The sequence below is a fragment of the Sinohyriopsis cumingii genome, chromosome 14, assembly GCF_028554795.1.
Source record: "Sinohyriopsis cumingii isolate HCF-2022 chromosome 14, ASM2855479v2, whole genome shotgun sequence".
Taxonomy (NCBI): domain Eukaryota; kingdom Metazoa; phylum Mollusca; class Bivalvia; order Unionida; family Unionidae; genus Sinohyriopsis; species Sinohyriopsis cumingii.
Genome location: NC_142974.1, coordinates 103,242,868 through 103,259,830, shown reverse-complemented (window position 1 = coordinate 103,259,830; position 16,963 = coordinate 103,242,868). Strand labels below are relative to the sequence as shown.

At 33.9% G+C, this 16,963-nt stretch overlaps 1 protein-coding gene across 1 annotated transcript in view; it reads left to right on the top strand.

The window, feature by feature from the left end:
- Positions 1-16,963, top strand: part of LOC149784523 (uncharacterized) — an 89,490-nt gene that overhangs the window by 32,122 nt on the left and 40,405 nt on the right. Inside the window, exons 6-8 of the mRNA XM_089933002.1 lie at positions 5,240-5,353; positions 7,750-7,993; positions 8,325-8,491. Coding sequence (XP_089789128.1) covers positions 5,240-5,353; positions 7,750-7,993; positions 8,325-8,491 — 525 coding nt within the window. The remainder of the gene's footprint in view (positions 1-5,239; positions 5,354-7,749; positions 7,994-8,324; positions 8,492-16,963) is intronic.

Below are 16,963 nucleotides of genomic sequence, written 5' to 3'. Positions count from 1 at the left end.
AAATCTTGGTGTGCTTCTGTTTTCCAGCATTGTTACTTAATTTCACTTCCTTGTTTCTTTTATGTTTCTTTGGTGTTGCTGGAGATGGAATCAGTGTGATAAAACTGGCCATTTCAAATTATTATGAATAATCATCAATCCATTTACAATACGAGCTGGTAAATACAATCAAGTTAGATATATGGTGTAACTAATATCTTCCATTCATTCCCTTTTCACACTGCTTTAGAATGTATAAATGATGTTGTTTAAATAATTTTGACACCAAATTTCTTAGCAATGATCAGGAGTCTCCTTGCTTTAGTTAGTTAAATTGTTTTCACTGTTAGTTCAAAACTGAGAATATATGGCAGCATTTACAAAGGTAGTTAACTTGATATGTGATTGGATGAATTAAGGCTGGCACCCTTTCAAGTATGGTTTGTAATCTATGAGAAATAATGTAGTAAGGTTTATATACCGTTTTATTGTATGGCAGCTGGATGCCATGCTGACCAGAGCTGGACAGTACTGTGCTTTTCATCAGTTGGATTTTGTCATCTTGATAATTATCAGTGATAATAATAAGCAGTAATTATCAGAGTAGCAAACTTAGCATCTAAGGAACACAACAGTAATGATATTGGGACTGTGGCCTTTTTATGTGGATTATAATTGGGCACTTCATTTGGTTGTTGGAACAAATGTACATTATGTTCAATTTAGAAATCAATATAAAATGCTTAGATTGTTTGTCTGGTAATTATTTAATATCACCACACTGTTAGATAACTTTTAATGAGACTTAAATACGTCTTTATCTTTAGTATAAATTGTCATCAGAAATTTGGTACAATAGGTCAAATCAACATGATGTAAAGTTCATGAAATATTTGACACAGGTTTTGTTGACACAATATGTGATAAGGCTTCTGATGGAAATTGTCAATGGTCTAATTATGTATGCCAGATGAGAGATATCATACTGTGGCCTCTTATTGTTACAATCATTGTCCAATTCATTGTGCAGTTGAATGCAGAGTCTGACATGATATCCCGTCTCCCAGTGTTTCATTGATCACTGTGAAACTTGATATATCTTATGGTCAATAGTTGAATATATTGTAGCTGTTATTTGGGGGTTTAACACCATTTTCAGCACATAATAGGCTATTCATGGTGGCCAGTATTGCTGGTGGAGGAAGAACCAGGGAGAATCCCAGTATTAAAGAACCTCCATCCCATAGGAAACAGCTAGCATGCTTTGTCACATACCCACAATATCTAATCTCAAGACTAAAACCAACGTGGACAGAGGTGAGATGGCAGTGATCAGTAAAAGCAATTTGAAGAATTTGACTATTGAGACAAAAAATAAATATGCAAGCCAATTTCTTTCAATAGTATTTAGCGGATTTCTGTATTGGTGTACTGCTTTGCTGCTAAAATGGATTCAGTGGAAGACATGGGATTGATTCCTCATCTCTTTTGATTGATTGATTGATACATTTATGGCTGTCCAGTTTGTATTTCTCTAACATGATGTAATGGCTTCACACAAATTAGATACCTATCAGTAGTGTTGATACCAAGTTTGGTCTCTACATATCTCTCAGTTTGGTTGAGTGCTTTGTACTGCATATTACGGAATCCTCTACTTAAAACGAAACAAAAACTTCAGAAAGTGCTAATAGTTCTATCTCTCAATACTTTGTTATTGGAATGAACATATTCAGTAATTTTTCAGTCTATGCAGTGAAAAGAATGATACCGAACAATAGACATCAAAACTGTTACAACAAAATTGCATTCATACTTCACTGACGTGAAACAATGTTGCATAAATTCTGACTGGATCATTTACCATGTGTAGGACTGGATCAGGTCAATTTTTTTTTTTTTTTTGTGGGGGGGGGGGGTAGAACATTTCCTGGAAAGGGCACCAAAGCAAAAGTCTTTGTCTATTTACTCAAAGTGTGCATAATACCAAATAAACATGTGCAAAAACACAAACATTGGTAACATTTCAAGTGACAAGTAAGTGACTGTATGTTTGTGTGTGTGTACTTTGTTTAGCAGGTTGGGGATGGGGCCCTGAGGAGTTCTTAGCGATATCTTGTATTATTTCTTCTGACATCCAATCTCAGGATGATAGAGGGGTTATTTAAACTTAAGACTTTTATTATAAAAAGGACACTATGTCATTCTTTTTCTTATTTGAAATAAATTTATCTTTTGATTAATCAAATGACAAAAGTGTCCTGGTTGGATAGAACAATTTAGGCCCATAAATTAAATGGCCAGTCCATTGCAGCATATATGTAGTTAAAATTTAAGAAGTACATATTCATTCAACCGTGTGACTTTGTCATCATGTGATTTGTAAATTCAGAATTTGTTTTTAGTTTTTGGTGGATTGTTTTTAAACAAAAGAGGCCGTCAACTGGACTTCAATTTTCGAACCCATAGAGGATTACTTTTCATGCTTAAACAGAAGATACATTTACACTAATCAAGAGAAGATCAATATAGTGTGTATATCTTCAAGTAAATGCATAGCATTTGGTCTGTTCATATTTCTCTGAATAAAGTAAAGGTATAAGCATAATGGAAAAGAAGTCAATTAACCTTTTCTATATGTACAGAATGTACAAGACTTCTTTCTTTTATTTTTTATTGTCCCAACATATTTGATAGAAACTAAGATCACTTGATTATTGAAATGGTATGTGTTTGTAAGTCTTGCATAATATCTTGGTCTTTCTGTGGGTGGTCATCATTCATTGACAATTGAACTGTCAATCAGTAAAATTTACGTTGTTAATGACTGAACCATAGATTGAGCTACATGTATTAAGTGCAACATGTTAAGTCATTTTTGTGATAGAAACACACCTTTCCCAAGTTGAATTTACATCCTCTGATGCTGATATTTTTATAACACTGTTTACAATGAACACTGCTTTTGTCTCTGCTGAACATCTGCTGAAGCCAAGTGTGTATTAGGGATAGACAATTTGAGGTTTTACAGGGGGTGGGTGTAAATGCTTGAAAACCATTTTTGTATACAGATTTGTGATATAAAAAAGGACACTGCCAGTCATTGCTTTACTTCAGACAAACTTCTCTTGTGATGAATGAAATAATAAAAAATACTACAGTCGGAAATAATAATTTAGCCCCATAAAATTAAATGGCCAGTCCCTTACAGTACACATGCATTCCAAATTAAACTATTTGATAGTTGTGTAGATGTTTTATTCAATCTCATAACTGGGCCATTACACGTGGTTTGCATTTAATTGTAAATTCAGTGTTTTCTAGAATTTAATTGCCCCTACTTCAGATGATTACTTTTGATGTTTAAAGAGTAACATAAATTTACACTGTTCAAGAGAAGCTCAACCAGGTGGACATCTTGTCAAGTCAGCGCATAAGTATCCTAAATAGACAAAATATATAAAACTTTTAAATTAATTTCTATTGTCAATATATATGATTGAAATAAAGATCAATTAAAGCTGAAATGGTATTTGATTGTTAATCATTCAAGATGTCTTGGTCTTTATATGGGTGATCGTCATTGGTTAGCTTTTCAAATGCTAATCTATAATGCTGCTCAACCGCTTCATAGTGGAGATGCCATCCGCATGCCAACTGAGGCACAGTGGTGATTTGTAAGTATTCTATTACTCCATTGCAGAGCGTTATCACGGAGCGAAAGTGGAGGGAATTAAATCCCTCACTGAGATGCATGGGGTTCTGCAAATACATATGAGCAGTATGTATTTAAATCGGACATCATATTTCTAAGCAGTGATCAAAGAATTCAACCTCTTTTTGTTTAATTTTATTGTTTTTCACTTTTCCTTCTGAACCGATCATATCTTATATTTTACACCTTTTTGCAACAATTTATTCCTGCATTGGCATTTGTAGTTACTACACAAAATGTTTACAAAGGTGGTTAGCTTGTTATGTGATTGACTTATTTCAGTCCAATTCCCTTTCAACTGCTTATTGTAACCTACGATAAAACAGTAAGGTTAACATACCAGTTTGTTCAAAGTCAGTTGGATGTCATCTGGCTTGAGTTAAATAATACTGTGCTTGTCAGCAGTTGACATTTTTCATCTTGATAATTATCAGCCAGTAATTATTAAGGTAGAAAAACATATTTGGAACACACATCATTAACAATAATGGGATTAATACCTCTTTGTATGGATTAAAACTGGATACCTTGTTGGTTTCTTGGAATTAATATCCATGACCTAAAATTAGAAATCAACCAATATCCATGATAATTCTGTAAGCTAATTGGTTCATATTAAAATGTTGAATGACTTTGAATTACTGTTAATTGTGCCGTTATCTTGTGTACAAATTGTTATCAGAGGATATGGTCAAAAATGATCAAATTAGCATAACACAGTCTGAGTTGTTTTACATCGGTTGTGTTCTTAGAATACAACCCAAGCCTGCTTGTGGAAATGGTCATCTGTTATGAATGCAAAGTGAGAGATACTCACACTTTGATCTCTTGTTGTTACAGTTATTGTATGATTCCTTTTGCAGTTCAACGCAGTTTCTGACATAATATCTAGTCTCACAGTTTTTCATGGATCTCTGTGAAGCTTGATATTGATCTTATGGTCATTATCTGAATGTGCATATATCAAGAACTCATTTTATCCATCATTTTTCTTTGATGTCATTGCTCTTTTCATTCTTTTAGAGGAAACATTGTGAACAATACACATCTCTTCATTTTAAATGCATTTCATGAAACTTTGTACATGTGGTCATCATCTGAGGGTAACTATGATAGTACATGTTTTGTTATTGTTACAACCTGGCAAGTCAAACTTATATTGCAGTTTTCAGTTAATTGCTTCAAAGATAGGTAATATTATGGACATGAACAAGTGTTTAATCTTTTCTCCTATAATTGCTAGAGTTAATTTTTTATCTGATTGCAGCTAGATATGATATATGACAGACAGAATTCTGAGAATGCATTATATCCACTGTCAAATATGTTTGTGGCTGGATATGAAAATTATCACATCATATAGTCAGCTTGAGAATATATCTGTGTTGACCAATTGTTGTTCTAGCACTATATTTTGGAAGAGATATGCACGATTTTGACTATGGAATCATAGAGTCTCGTTGTATATGTTGTGACGCCATAGAGGTGGGGTATGTTTTATATTAACAGTTGTGTACCATTCTACTAGCTCCTTTTTATTTCCAGAACCAGCCAGGAAAGTTTTATAATTATCCACGTCACATTGCCACACCAGGTTTTCCTCGTGGAAACAACACTAGTGAAATAAATCGTATCCAGCATGCCTTGCAAGCTCAAAGGGTAAGTTGGTCATCACATTTATATACATAATTTAACTACATACATGATGGCTATAAGCAACAATATAGAGTAACATCATGCTTTGATGCATGCAAGGAGGACTTATATTTATTGGAACTGACTGCTTGTATGGACTGTTTTGACATAGTTCATTCAATATGATTGAAGGGATTATCTTTCAATACATTGAGTATAGTCTTTGCAGCTGATTACATGGTATTGTCAGTTTTCTTTATACAAAATGGCATGCAAATTATTGTCAGTCATCCAACATGGCAAAACTAACTTGAGATATGAATATATTCAATGAGAGCCTCTTAGAAAGATGATATTTTTAGTGAATAGTTTTGCTGTTTGTCAGTTGATAATTCAATGTTATTCAATAAGTTTGTTGGGGAAGATAAAACTTAAAATTGAAGAACAAAAATCTCTAACTGCCATTTTTCACAATACTACTCCATTATCAAAAAGGAAATGTTGTAAGGTTACACCAAATAATATTGACTGGCTATTGCCTTTTTCTAAAAAAAGGCACAAATGATAAGTCATGCTAGGAATATGAGGTCTGGATAAGAGAAGACAAAAAACAAGTTTAAATGACTGTCATTCAAAAGAATGCCATCTGTTTTGACACTAATTCATGAATATTGATTATTTATCAGTACGAGTTATACTATGTCTATGTAATGGAATCTACTTTAGTCTGATAATAATAGTAATTTAGATTACAGATCTGCCGTTCAAATAATAATGTCCTATTATTGACACTAATGATTATTGTTCTTTACCCGTAGGATTTCGGCCTTGTTTATGTAATACTGGAATAGAGCTTAGTGTTATAATAATAGTAATATGCATATATTACAGAAAACACATTGAATTATTCAAACTTTCCATGTCCACTAATCCTTAAGCAAATATCAAACTGTTTCTGCAATATTAATAAATCATGTTATCAGCGACTAAGGCAGTGGCAACAATTTGCTATAAAAATGGCACTCCTTGATACAGTGTTCTCTTTGAAGGATGATTACCATTCCTTTTTAATGTTGTAATGGGAGAGAACTCTCAGCTTTTTTCCTCATAAGAAATATTGAACACTGCCTAAATTATATCCAAGCTTTGGTGTATGTCTGTGTGTAAAGATTGTAACTTTTGGCCCAAATAACTCCGTATATTTTGTTTTGTTTTGCTGGATACGGAATGTTTGACAAAACAGATATTAATGTCATTTAAAATAATTATGAATCATTATTGATCTTGAATCGAAATCAGTTTTTAGATCCAATCAGGGTAGAATTAAACGGTGTAACCATTTTCCCACTGCTTTAGAATGTATAAATACTTTTTTTAAAATTTTAAATCTGTCAGACATCAAATTTCTCAGCAATGATCAAAACATTCTCTTTTGTTTCACTAAATTATTTACACTTTTTATTCACAACTTTTAACATATGATGGTTGGCACCTTTTGTCTGCAACTTCTTCCTGCATTATCTGTATATTCCAGTGTGTCCACTAGACTTGTACTGCTACGTGTACCTTGTATCATCAAGAACAGAAAAAGCCGGTACAAGATCAAATTTTGCAATTTAATGCTAATCAACCAATCTCATCAAGGATTTAGTTTATCCTTTGCATAGAGTGGATAATACTATGTTGTAAGCAATATGTTAGAATACGAAAATGAAATGAATGAAATGTTTACCTTTACAAGTGCTGCATTCATAATGAACAGCATCACAATTCAACACCACACCACTATTTCAATCCCATTCAAGTATCATCAGTGTCCGTCCCCAATTTAATCCACATACAATTAACAACTTTTGTTCAGAGTTCACTTGTAAAGTATAAAAGTGATTCCGTGCACCTCATAAAATGTTTAGTTTTGGCAGCTTGGTGTGAGTGAAAGCCTTCAACTTCAGCAGGGCAAGATCATTGACTTAGTCATTTATAAATAGAAGCCATCATATCCACACCAAGCCAGTCCCCCAGCAACAAACTCGTTATTAATTTCCTTGAACAAGAGTAAAAAAACAGCACAAATGATTGTTTGTTTTTAAAAATCCATGAAACATCTCGATATTAAAGCATTTATTTCTTAACTGAGAACAAATCAGTGACTGTTTTAAAGTCCCAGTGTAAATGATTTAGTGTCAACACTGATGCATGAAATGGAAATATGTGAATGCCTGCGGAAATGGAAACTGGACAATTTATTTATATTTGTTGCTTTCTGGAAAAAATGATATGAGACTGTCATTGAGACTCTGAATGAATTTTCACCAAATAAGTCTTTACTATTGAACAAATACAGTTTATAAATAATGCCTTCTGTCATTCTGATAAAGGAGATTGGTTGTCTCTTAATTTTGAATTGTCTTCCATTCTAGAATTATTGTCGTGAATGTGGACAAAGATACTTAATGGACATCCGCTCTTATCTAAGGGAGAAACCTACCAGATTTCACTTGATAGATGAGGACTTTGCCATTGATAACACAGTTCTGGACAGCGAATTGGAGGAGTTAAAGAGGAAAATTGTAGAGGTGGCATCACAGCAGCCGTACTGGGGAGAACAGATACCCACTCGGTGGTTTCTCCTGGAACAACAGCTGATGAAGCTCAGGGATGCTGGTGTGAAGGTACACATTTAAATGGAAGATTATATGTACCATTTCTGTGAAACCGTTGGATTACAGGGACCATCAGGTTTGACTTTGAGTTGCCCTATTGCTCAAGACAAATGAAAATTGAATTTGGAGGAGTATAAATGATATCCCATGATGTATCATGTTGCTTGAAAGGTTTAGCTATTTAGTCAATTATTCATTTTGATAGACAAATAGTTTCAATGTCAAAAGTGAGTTTGGTTAGGGCTATTCCATTTAAACATACACCTGGGTGGGGGGAAGGCACATTCAAATCTCTTATCTAAGGGAGAAACCTACCAGATTTCACTTGATAGATGAGGACTTTGCCATTGATAACACAGTTCTGGACAGCGAATTGGAGGAGTTAAAGAGGAAAATTGTAGAGGTGGCATCACAGCAGCCGTACTGGGGAGAACAGATACCCACTCGGTGGTTTCTCCTGGAACAACAGCTGATGAAGCTCAGGGATGCTGGTGTGAAGGTACACATTTAAATGGAAGATTATATGTACCATTTCTGTGAAACCGTTGGATTACAGGGACCATCAGGTTTGACTTTGAGTTGCCCTATTGCTCAAGACAAATGAAAATTGAATTTGGAGGAGTATAAATGATATCCCATGATGTATCATGTTGCTTGAAAGGTTTAGCTATTTAGTCAATTATTCATTTTGATAGACAAATAGTTTCAATGTCAAAAGTGAGTTTGGTTAGGGCTATTCCATTTAAACATACACCTGGGTGGGGGGAAGGCACATTCAAAAATAGGTGACCACCCATAGAAGTGATTTTTTCCATACCATACATGGTTAGAGATAATCAGAGATAATCTGTATGTAACATCGGCTTTTCCAAAACTGTTCACCTTTGCTGTAACCAATAAAAACAAAACAAAATGAAAGGTTCTTTGGATAAGTGACAACCATACTCACCTCTTCACCTGCATGGAAAAGTATTTTTGAAAATCATAGTCCACCCTTGTACATGCATAAATTAAAATGTCCAGCATTTGGATGAATATTGTCACTATTTATGATAAGTGATAATAAATGTGGAATTTAGAGAATTCTCAATATTTTCCAGTTGCCCATTTATGTAATATATTTGTCTGCAATTAATTTTCATAGGTTTTCTAACACTAATCATTTTCCAGATAGCAAATTTTATCCAATAATGCCCCAATCCTATTATTGTCTCTAATAATTGGATCATTTAACCGAAATATATGGAGGTCCTGGGCAGATGATAGTTTGAAGCACTCGTCTTTATCAATCACTGCCATCTCACCTCTGTCTGTGTGGTTTGAGTCTTGGGTTTGGCCACTGTGGGTATGTGCCAGTAACTTCCTGTGGGTAAGTGGTTCTTACCAGAGTTTTCTGGATTCTTCTTCCACCAGTTATGTTGTTTCTTAATAGTTTTATATCAATAAGCGTTGGGAGACTGAAAATGTTGTTTACATGGAATCAAGTCTTAGGACACAAAAACGAATAATTATTTTTTCCTATCCAAAGATTAAACATAATGATGGTTGTTGGGCCTAGATGAAACTGTGCCAATCTGATCTGAAATATGGAAGTCATTTACAGCTAGCTTCAAAATTTTGTTACTGATATTCTGACTATATATAAACTTACATCATTATAGTTCATTAGAGTTTCACCAGAACACCATTTATGGTGTCTAGCTGGTCCTGAATAAAACAAAAATGCATCTGATATGGCCACTGTGTTGTGTTAGCTCTTTCTCCAAATCAGTATTTGAGTTGACCAAAAAGACCTCTTATGGTGTCTGACTGGTTCTTTGTGCAAATTGTGTCAACATTCTATCAAATATGGATGTAACGATGGTCATCTTGAAAATATTGTTATCAGTACTCCTCCTCCTAAATGGATGGTGCTGTTGTGGTGGCATTTTTAAGTAATATCTTGTTTATGATGTTTACTTTGTCCCAAATGAATATTCAGCATGGCCACCACAGTTGCTAATTTGAAAATCTTATTGCTCATATCAGAGCTGGTTTCAACACAAAACATTTGGAATCATGGAATGGTCTTCCTTACAGAAGTAAAGCATCATTCCTGCTGAGAACATTTTACAGTTTCTTTGTTTTTCTCATGTCATTCAATACTATATGTGAATTCTGGTTTGTACACTAGAGATAGATGAATGTCTATAGTTGAAATAATTTCATTATTGGATTAGCTCTGCATTAAACCTATGAAGATTTCCAGGAACTGATTTCTCTGTGGTCCAGTACTTTTATTTGTAACTGTGGGTCAATTAGAGTGCAGGGAGTCATCATGTAGTACTAGAAGACGTCATATAATTTAGTGTATAAAATGAAATTTCTTTTGATCGTCAAATTCTCCAGTTGAAACATGACTTCATTAAATGTGCACTACAACAGATGACTGCCATCATTATGTGAAACCAAAAGAAACCCAAGGCTTGTGTCGAGTTGAAAAATCTAGCAGGAGGCTATTGAGCTCCATGGTAATTATAACAGCAGTTTCTGAAATTGTAATAGAGTTCATTGACATAAAAGTGTACTTCACAGATATTTTAGTTTGGAATAATGTTTGTCTCATCTACATCGGAAGACACTTTGAAATTTTCAAATACAGGTTTCCCAAGTCAATAATAGTAGTATATAATATTAGGTTATTACATTATACCAAAACTTGGCCTGTCTTATGGAAAACATCAACTGCCTTACTAAGGTCATGCTAGGATCACGGGTCTGGTAAATATCAAATGACATGTTACTAAGTCTGGTAGATATCAACTGACACATTACTAAGTCTGGTAAATATCAACTGTCATGTAACTATGAAGACCTTTTTAGGGTTGGCAGGACTAGTAAATATCAATTGACATGTTACTAAGTCTGGTAAATCTCAAACGACATGTTACTAACAAGGTCCTTTCTGGGTTGGCAGGTCTGGTAAATATCAACTGACATGTTACTAAGTCTGGTAAATATCAACTGACAAATTACTAAAATGGTCTTGTCAGGGTTGGCAGGTCTGGAGAAATATCAGCTACCTTAGAGCGGATGTCTTGTTAAGGCTTGCAGGTCTGAGAAAAATATCAGAACTTGAAAGATCATAGTAAGTGTATTCAGCTTGATATATGTAAATCCTGAAGTAGGCACTGCTATCAAACGTAAAATCTGTCATCAGAAATCAAACATTCCATATATTGTACATTTGTGGATGTGAAAGTATCATGCCATGATAATTTTAATTATTTTATGCATCAAATCCATCTGCACAGAATAATGTAAACAGCTAATCACATTGAGCCCTTTCTTCTTCGTTGTTTTTTGTATGTGAAGTCAACCTATAAATGTTACTAATAGTTTAGAGAGGTGTTTATTGCATAACTGGCTGGACAGGATTTTATTTGTGCTTTGCATCAGATACATTGTATATATTCATTGACAGGAATGTATTTATTGCATAACTGGCTGGATAGGATTTTATTTGTGCTTTGCATCAGATACATTGTATATATTCATTGACAGGAATGTATTTATTGCATAACTGGCTGGATAGGCCCTCAGTGCTATCAAATGTTATGAATGAATATTGGCAAAGTCTATGGTATTCACAAACGAAGATGAGAAACATATAAACTTCAAAATTACATGTCATATGTGTGAGAGAGATATAAACAAAATTCATGATAGTGATGCTCCAAAGTTTTTGACCTTACTTAATTGATATGAATGTATAGAGGCTGCTCAAAATATGTCCCACTATTCCTTCAAAATATGTCCCACTATTCCTTCACAATATGCCCCATTATTCAATCAAAATGTGTCCCACTATTCAATTAAAATGTCCCATTATTTAATCAAAATATGTCCCACTATTTAATCAAAATATATCCCATTATTCCTTCAAAATATGCTCTACTATTCATTCAAAATATGTCCCATTATTCAATTAAAATATGTCCCACTATTTAATCAAAATATGTCTCATTCAATCACAATATGTCCCACTATTCAATGAAAGTGTGTCGAACTTTCCAATCAAATTATATTGCACGATTCCTTCAAAATATGTCCCATTATTCCTTCAAAATATGTCCCATTATTCATTCAAAATATATTCCACTATTCATTCAAAATATTTCCCACTGAAACGGTTGACTAAACATTTACTTGATGACATGTTCATTCAGGCAATAGAACATTTTAGAACAGTTATTTTGACGCTACCTACCAAGACATATCAATAAGTGGACATGACATTGAGCTAACACTTCACATTCAGTGAGATGATCCAAATGACACCTACATTTGTGCAAAAGGACATCTACTGTTGATGGTTTATATCAATTTGATCAAAGAATCCTAGCTTTTATGGAACCGTTTTACTCGGCCTTTAATGATCTAGTTATACCTGGTGATGATTACGAAAAATATGTAGTTGTTACGATACCACGCTTAAACTTGAATACACTCAGTTACCTTTAAAACAGACCTAGCAACCCTTATTATTTGATTGCAAGTCTTGCTGAAATTGCACTTAAATTGTATACTTGTGGAATAATAGCAGATGTCTGGTTGGTCTAGCCAGAATGACCTCCTAGAAGTATTTACACAAAACGATTTCACTCTGTTCACTTTATATCCACTAATGATTCCAGTCATTCAATCTGATCATTTTATATACATGAAGTACTTCAGTCATTCAATCTGATCACTTTATATCCCTCCAAGTACTCCAGTCATTCAGTCTGATCACTTTATATCCCTCCAAGTACTCCAATTAGTAAATCTGATCACTTTATATCCCTCCAAGTACTCCAATTAGTAAATCTGATCTTGACCATCATATTAAATAGTTACCAGCATTTCAGTTCTAATTGGTGACTTTTGGAGCCACCGTACATGTTGGCACTGTAAAGATATCAATTAGAGAGTGAATGAAATATGTAATACCTTGAGCAATTATGTGGGAGAAATAACAAAAGTTACATCTTCGTGGGTTCTTGAAGAATTTAATCAGACATGATGGTGACTAAATTAATCACCAGAAGATGAAGACGAAGAAGACAAAGTAAACATACAGCATATACACATGGACTATACAAATAATTAACAGTAAACAAATGTATCACACATGGACAATTCACAAAATCAAAGGGCATGGAATTATTATAAAACTATCACAATATATTTACTAAAAACTTACCAGCGCCTTGTAGTATTCTGATGTAAAGTAGTTGTATTGTTTTATACCTATTACAAAATATTGAGGAACTTAAAACACCCAGACATGTTGAAGTTGACTCCCGGAGTGATGTTTTAGGAGTGAACAATGGAACAGGGAACTTGTTAATGTAAATGATGGTTGCATTTAAGGCAAATGCAGTGCAAGTAGCTCACATACTACTAACCATACGTACCATAGAACAACATGTATATGGACACTGGACATCACTGTAGTGAATATGTAACACCAAATAACTAAATGTGCACAAACAATAGCAATAACAAACAGGGATTTACATACACCTTGGCTGGATTAAATAGCATACCAACATTTATCAAATTCTAACAGTACAATCAAATTAAAATCGAAACAAGATAAATCTTTCACATTTATGATTGTACAAGAAAAACGTAGAGTTAATATATATCTTTCTTATCTACTGTAGTGACACTACCGTGACTGATCTAGCAGATCAGCCCTAATGGGATTTGAACCTGCATTATTCTCATGGAGGAACACTGCCATAACATTTATTCACTATTCTATAGAAACTGATCCACAAATATAATTATTATGATATATTATACAAGTTACAAAATACATAACTTCAAAATGTTGCCTTTCTTCATCAAACTGAAATATAATAGAAATATCAACTATTAATTAACCTGAAATACTAGAAACATATAGCATAATGTGCAATATTAATTAAATAGATTTTTAAACATAAAAATAATGATTTTAAATCGGTCAGTCTCTTCATTGCTCAGTATATTTAAGTAATGGTAATACTTCCAGTCCTCAAAGGTGTATGTCAGAGATGAACATTTTAAGGAAATCAGATTCAGAAACACGTCATTCCAGGCAAATCACATTTGAAAGTTGAGTGCTTCAAACACTTGGTGGATCTAATAGTCCAGTTGTCAAAGGTACTCCATGATATTTTCTGCCAATATAATGCCACACACGTACAACTGCCTAGTATGTCAACAAACCATGGTGTGATGATGTTAACATACAATCAGGGATGCATGCTATTGAATTTTGCCTGTATATTTGCTTAAATGAGCAGCAAATATGGATTTAAATTTGTAAAATCTGAAACCTTTTTTTCATGCACTTACTCTGATTATATATTATTCATGATGATACAAAACTTTCTCATGATGATTCTTTTATCCATTTGCATAAGAGATCCACATTTTTGATCTTACTGACATTATGCATATTGGAAAAATAATACGATTGAAGTGGGGAGGGGAAGACTTGAGATTTTCTTTTGAGCCGGAATATGTCCTTTCTTTTACCTAAAGATATTTTGTTTTAAACTAATATAATGGCTGTGATAAGAGCCTTTCTTGGTTACATGTATCAAAACTCTCAGCTCTCATCCAACTGAAAATGAAATGATGTATCAATGTTTAGCTCAGGAAAAAATTTCAAAAGCTCCAGTCTTTAATTATGAATAATGACCAATACAGATTAGGGAGATGACCAGATTATGTCGGATTCAGCTAATGTGGGTATGTGAGAAACCTTGCCAGTAGCTTCTTGTGAGTCGGTGGTTCTTTCCGGGGTTTTCCTGGGTTCTTCCTCCACCATTAATACTAGCTGCCATGTATGCATATCATGTACTGAAAAATGGCATTAAACCCTACAACAATAACAACAACAACCAGATTGTGTTACTGAGATAATAGAGAACGTAGTGAGATCATAATTTCACTATGGCTCTGTTGTGTATCAGTCATCGTGTAAATCTTACCTTCAAATGTTTGACTCAATGCACTGTCAGAACTTCAACTTTGAGTGCATTTAGAGGTTTCCCATCAGCCTCATTATTGTGGCAAATAAACTTGAACCTTGTCTTTAAAACATAATCACCTCTGCAGTATATTCCCAGACCATATTGTATGACATCTGATTCCACAAGGAGTATTTAGCCCAAATCCCAAAGAAAATCAATTCCTCCTTTTGTTATTAAATTTCATCTTCATTTAGAAGCAGCTAATATTAATGTTACAAATGCTACAGAGTTCTGTATTCCCAAAATCACCAGCATGGTTATCTAACCCTCCCCCGAGATCATATTTGTTCATTGTCTATTTAAATAGTCCTCAAAATATTTTTTACATTATTGGGTCAAATGCATTAAAGAAATCCCTTGACCACATGTTGTCATCCACACTGCGTACCTTGCGTTACAGAGGTCTCAGTCAGATTTCTAAAATGTAATTTTTGTAAAAATATTTAATTACCTGTATTTGAAAAACACTGTTCTCATTGCTTGAACAAAAACTACATTATTTAATCACTTGTATGTAAAATCTCTTCATTCCCATTGCTCAACAAAAACTCTTCATTCTCATTGCTCAATAAAACTCTTTATTTTTATTGGCCAACAAAAAATCTTTATTCTCATTGCACACTAAAATTATTTCATTCTCATTGCCCAAGAAAAACTATTTATTCTTGTTGCCCAAAAGAAATCCTTTATTTTCAGTTTCCAGCAAATACTCTTTATTCTCATTGCCCAATGAAATCTATTTATTATTGTTTCCAGACAAAAACTCTTTATTCTCAGTGCCCAACAAAACTCTCTATTCTCATTTCCCAATAACAACTCTTCTTATTGGCCTGCAAAAACTCACCATTTTCATTACCCAATAAAAATCTTTATTCTCATTGTCCCATAAATGTCGTCATTGTCATTGCCCCAAAAAACTATTCTAAATGCCCTACAAAAACACCTTATTGTCTTTGTCCAATAAAACTCTTTATTCTCCTTATCCAATAAAACTTGTTATTCTCATTGCCCAACAAAACCTCACAACTAACCTTAAAATGCTATTCCCATATTAATATGCCCAAATTTTTTGTGGTTTCTATAGTCACATATAAATGCATTAATTCATGATATTTCATATAATCCATGTAATTAGCTGCAAATGAAAATTTATTTAGATTTTCTATCTTTGTATCGAAAGTATCCAAGTCTCTTAGAACATTATTCCAAACCACTTTCATATTTAATTATAAATAGCAAATACTCCAGATATATTTGGTATCCAATTGAAGCTAATCAATGAATTGAAGTGATCCTACACCCTTCTGGTCATTGCATCAAATACAATGAAAGGAAACTCTGAGCGACCATGTCTACCCTTGGTGGTGATCACCATGACTACCAATGGTGGGTGTGTATGTGTGTGGTTTGGATTTTTTACATAGGTTTAACAATTTTTCAGTCATATCACTATGATGTCTGCAGTGTAGCAGTTTAAAGTGATGTTTAGCACTGGGGCGTCATGCCGTAGACATGTAGCATGCTGCCCCACCCAGTTACATTATCCTGACACCAGGCTGACCAGTCCTAACCTCTTAATGGTGAGCACCAGGCGAGGCAGCTATTAGTACTTTTTTTATAAGTCTTTGGTACGACTTGGCCAGGGATTAAATCCACGACCTCCCACATCTAAGGCAGACGCTTTAACCACTAGGCCACCGGAGTGGTTCCACTGGTGGGGATTACCATGACAACCCATGATGGGGATCAAATGGTTTACAAGTAATGATCCAAGGATGGTAAGGATGGGCTCAAGAATCCAATGTTGAATGCATAAATTAACTCCCATTGAAATACTTGAAGGGTGGACTACTGCTTGTCATACTGTATTTATTTGAATTCAGTCAGGAAGAAATTGCAAACATATCTAAACATTTTGA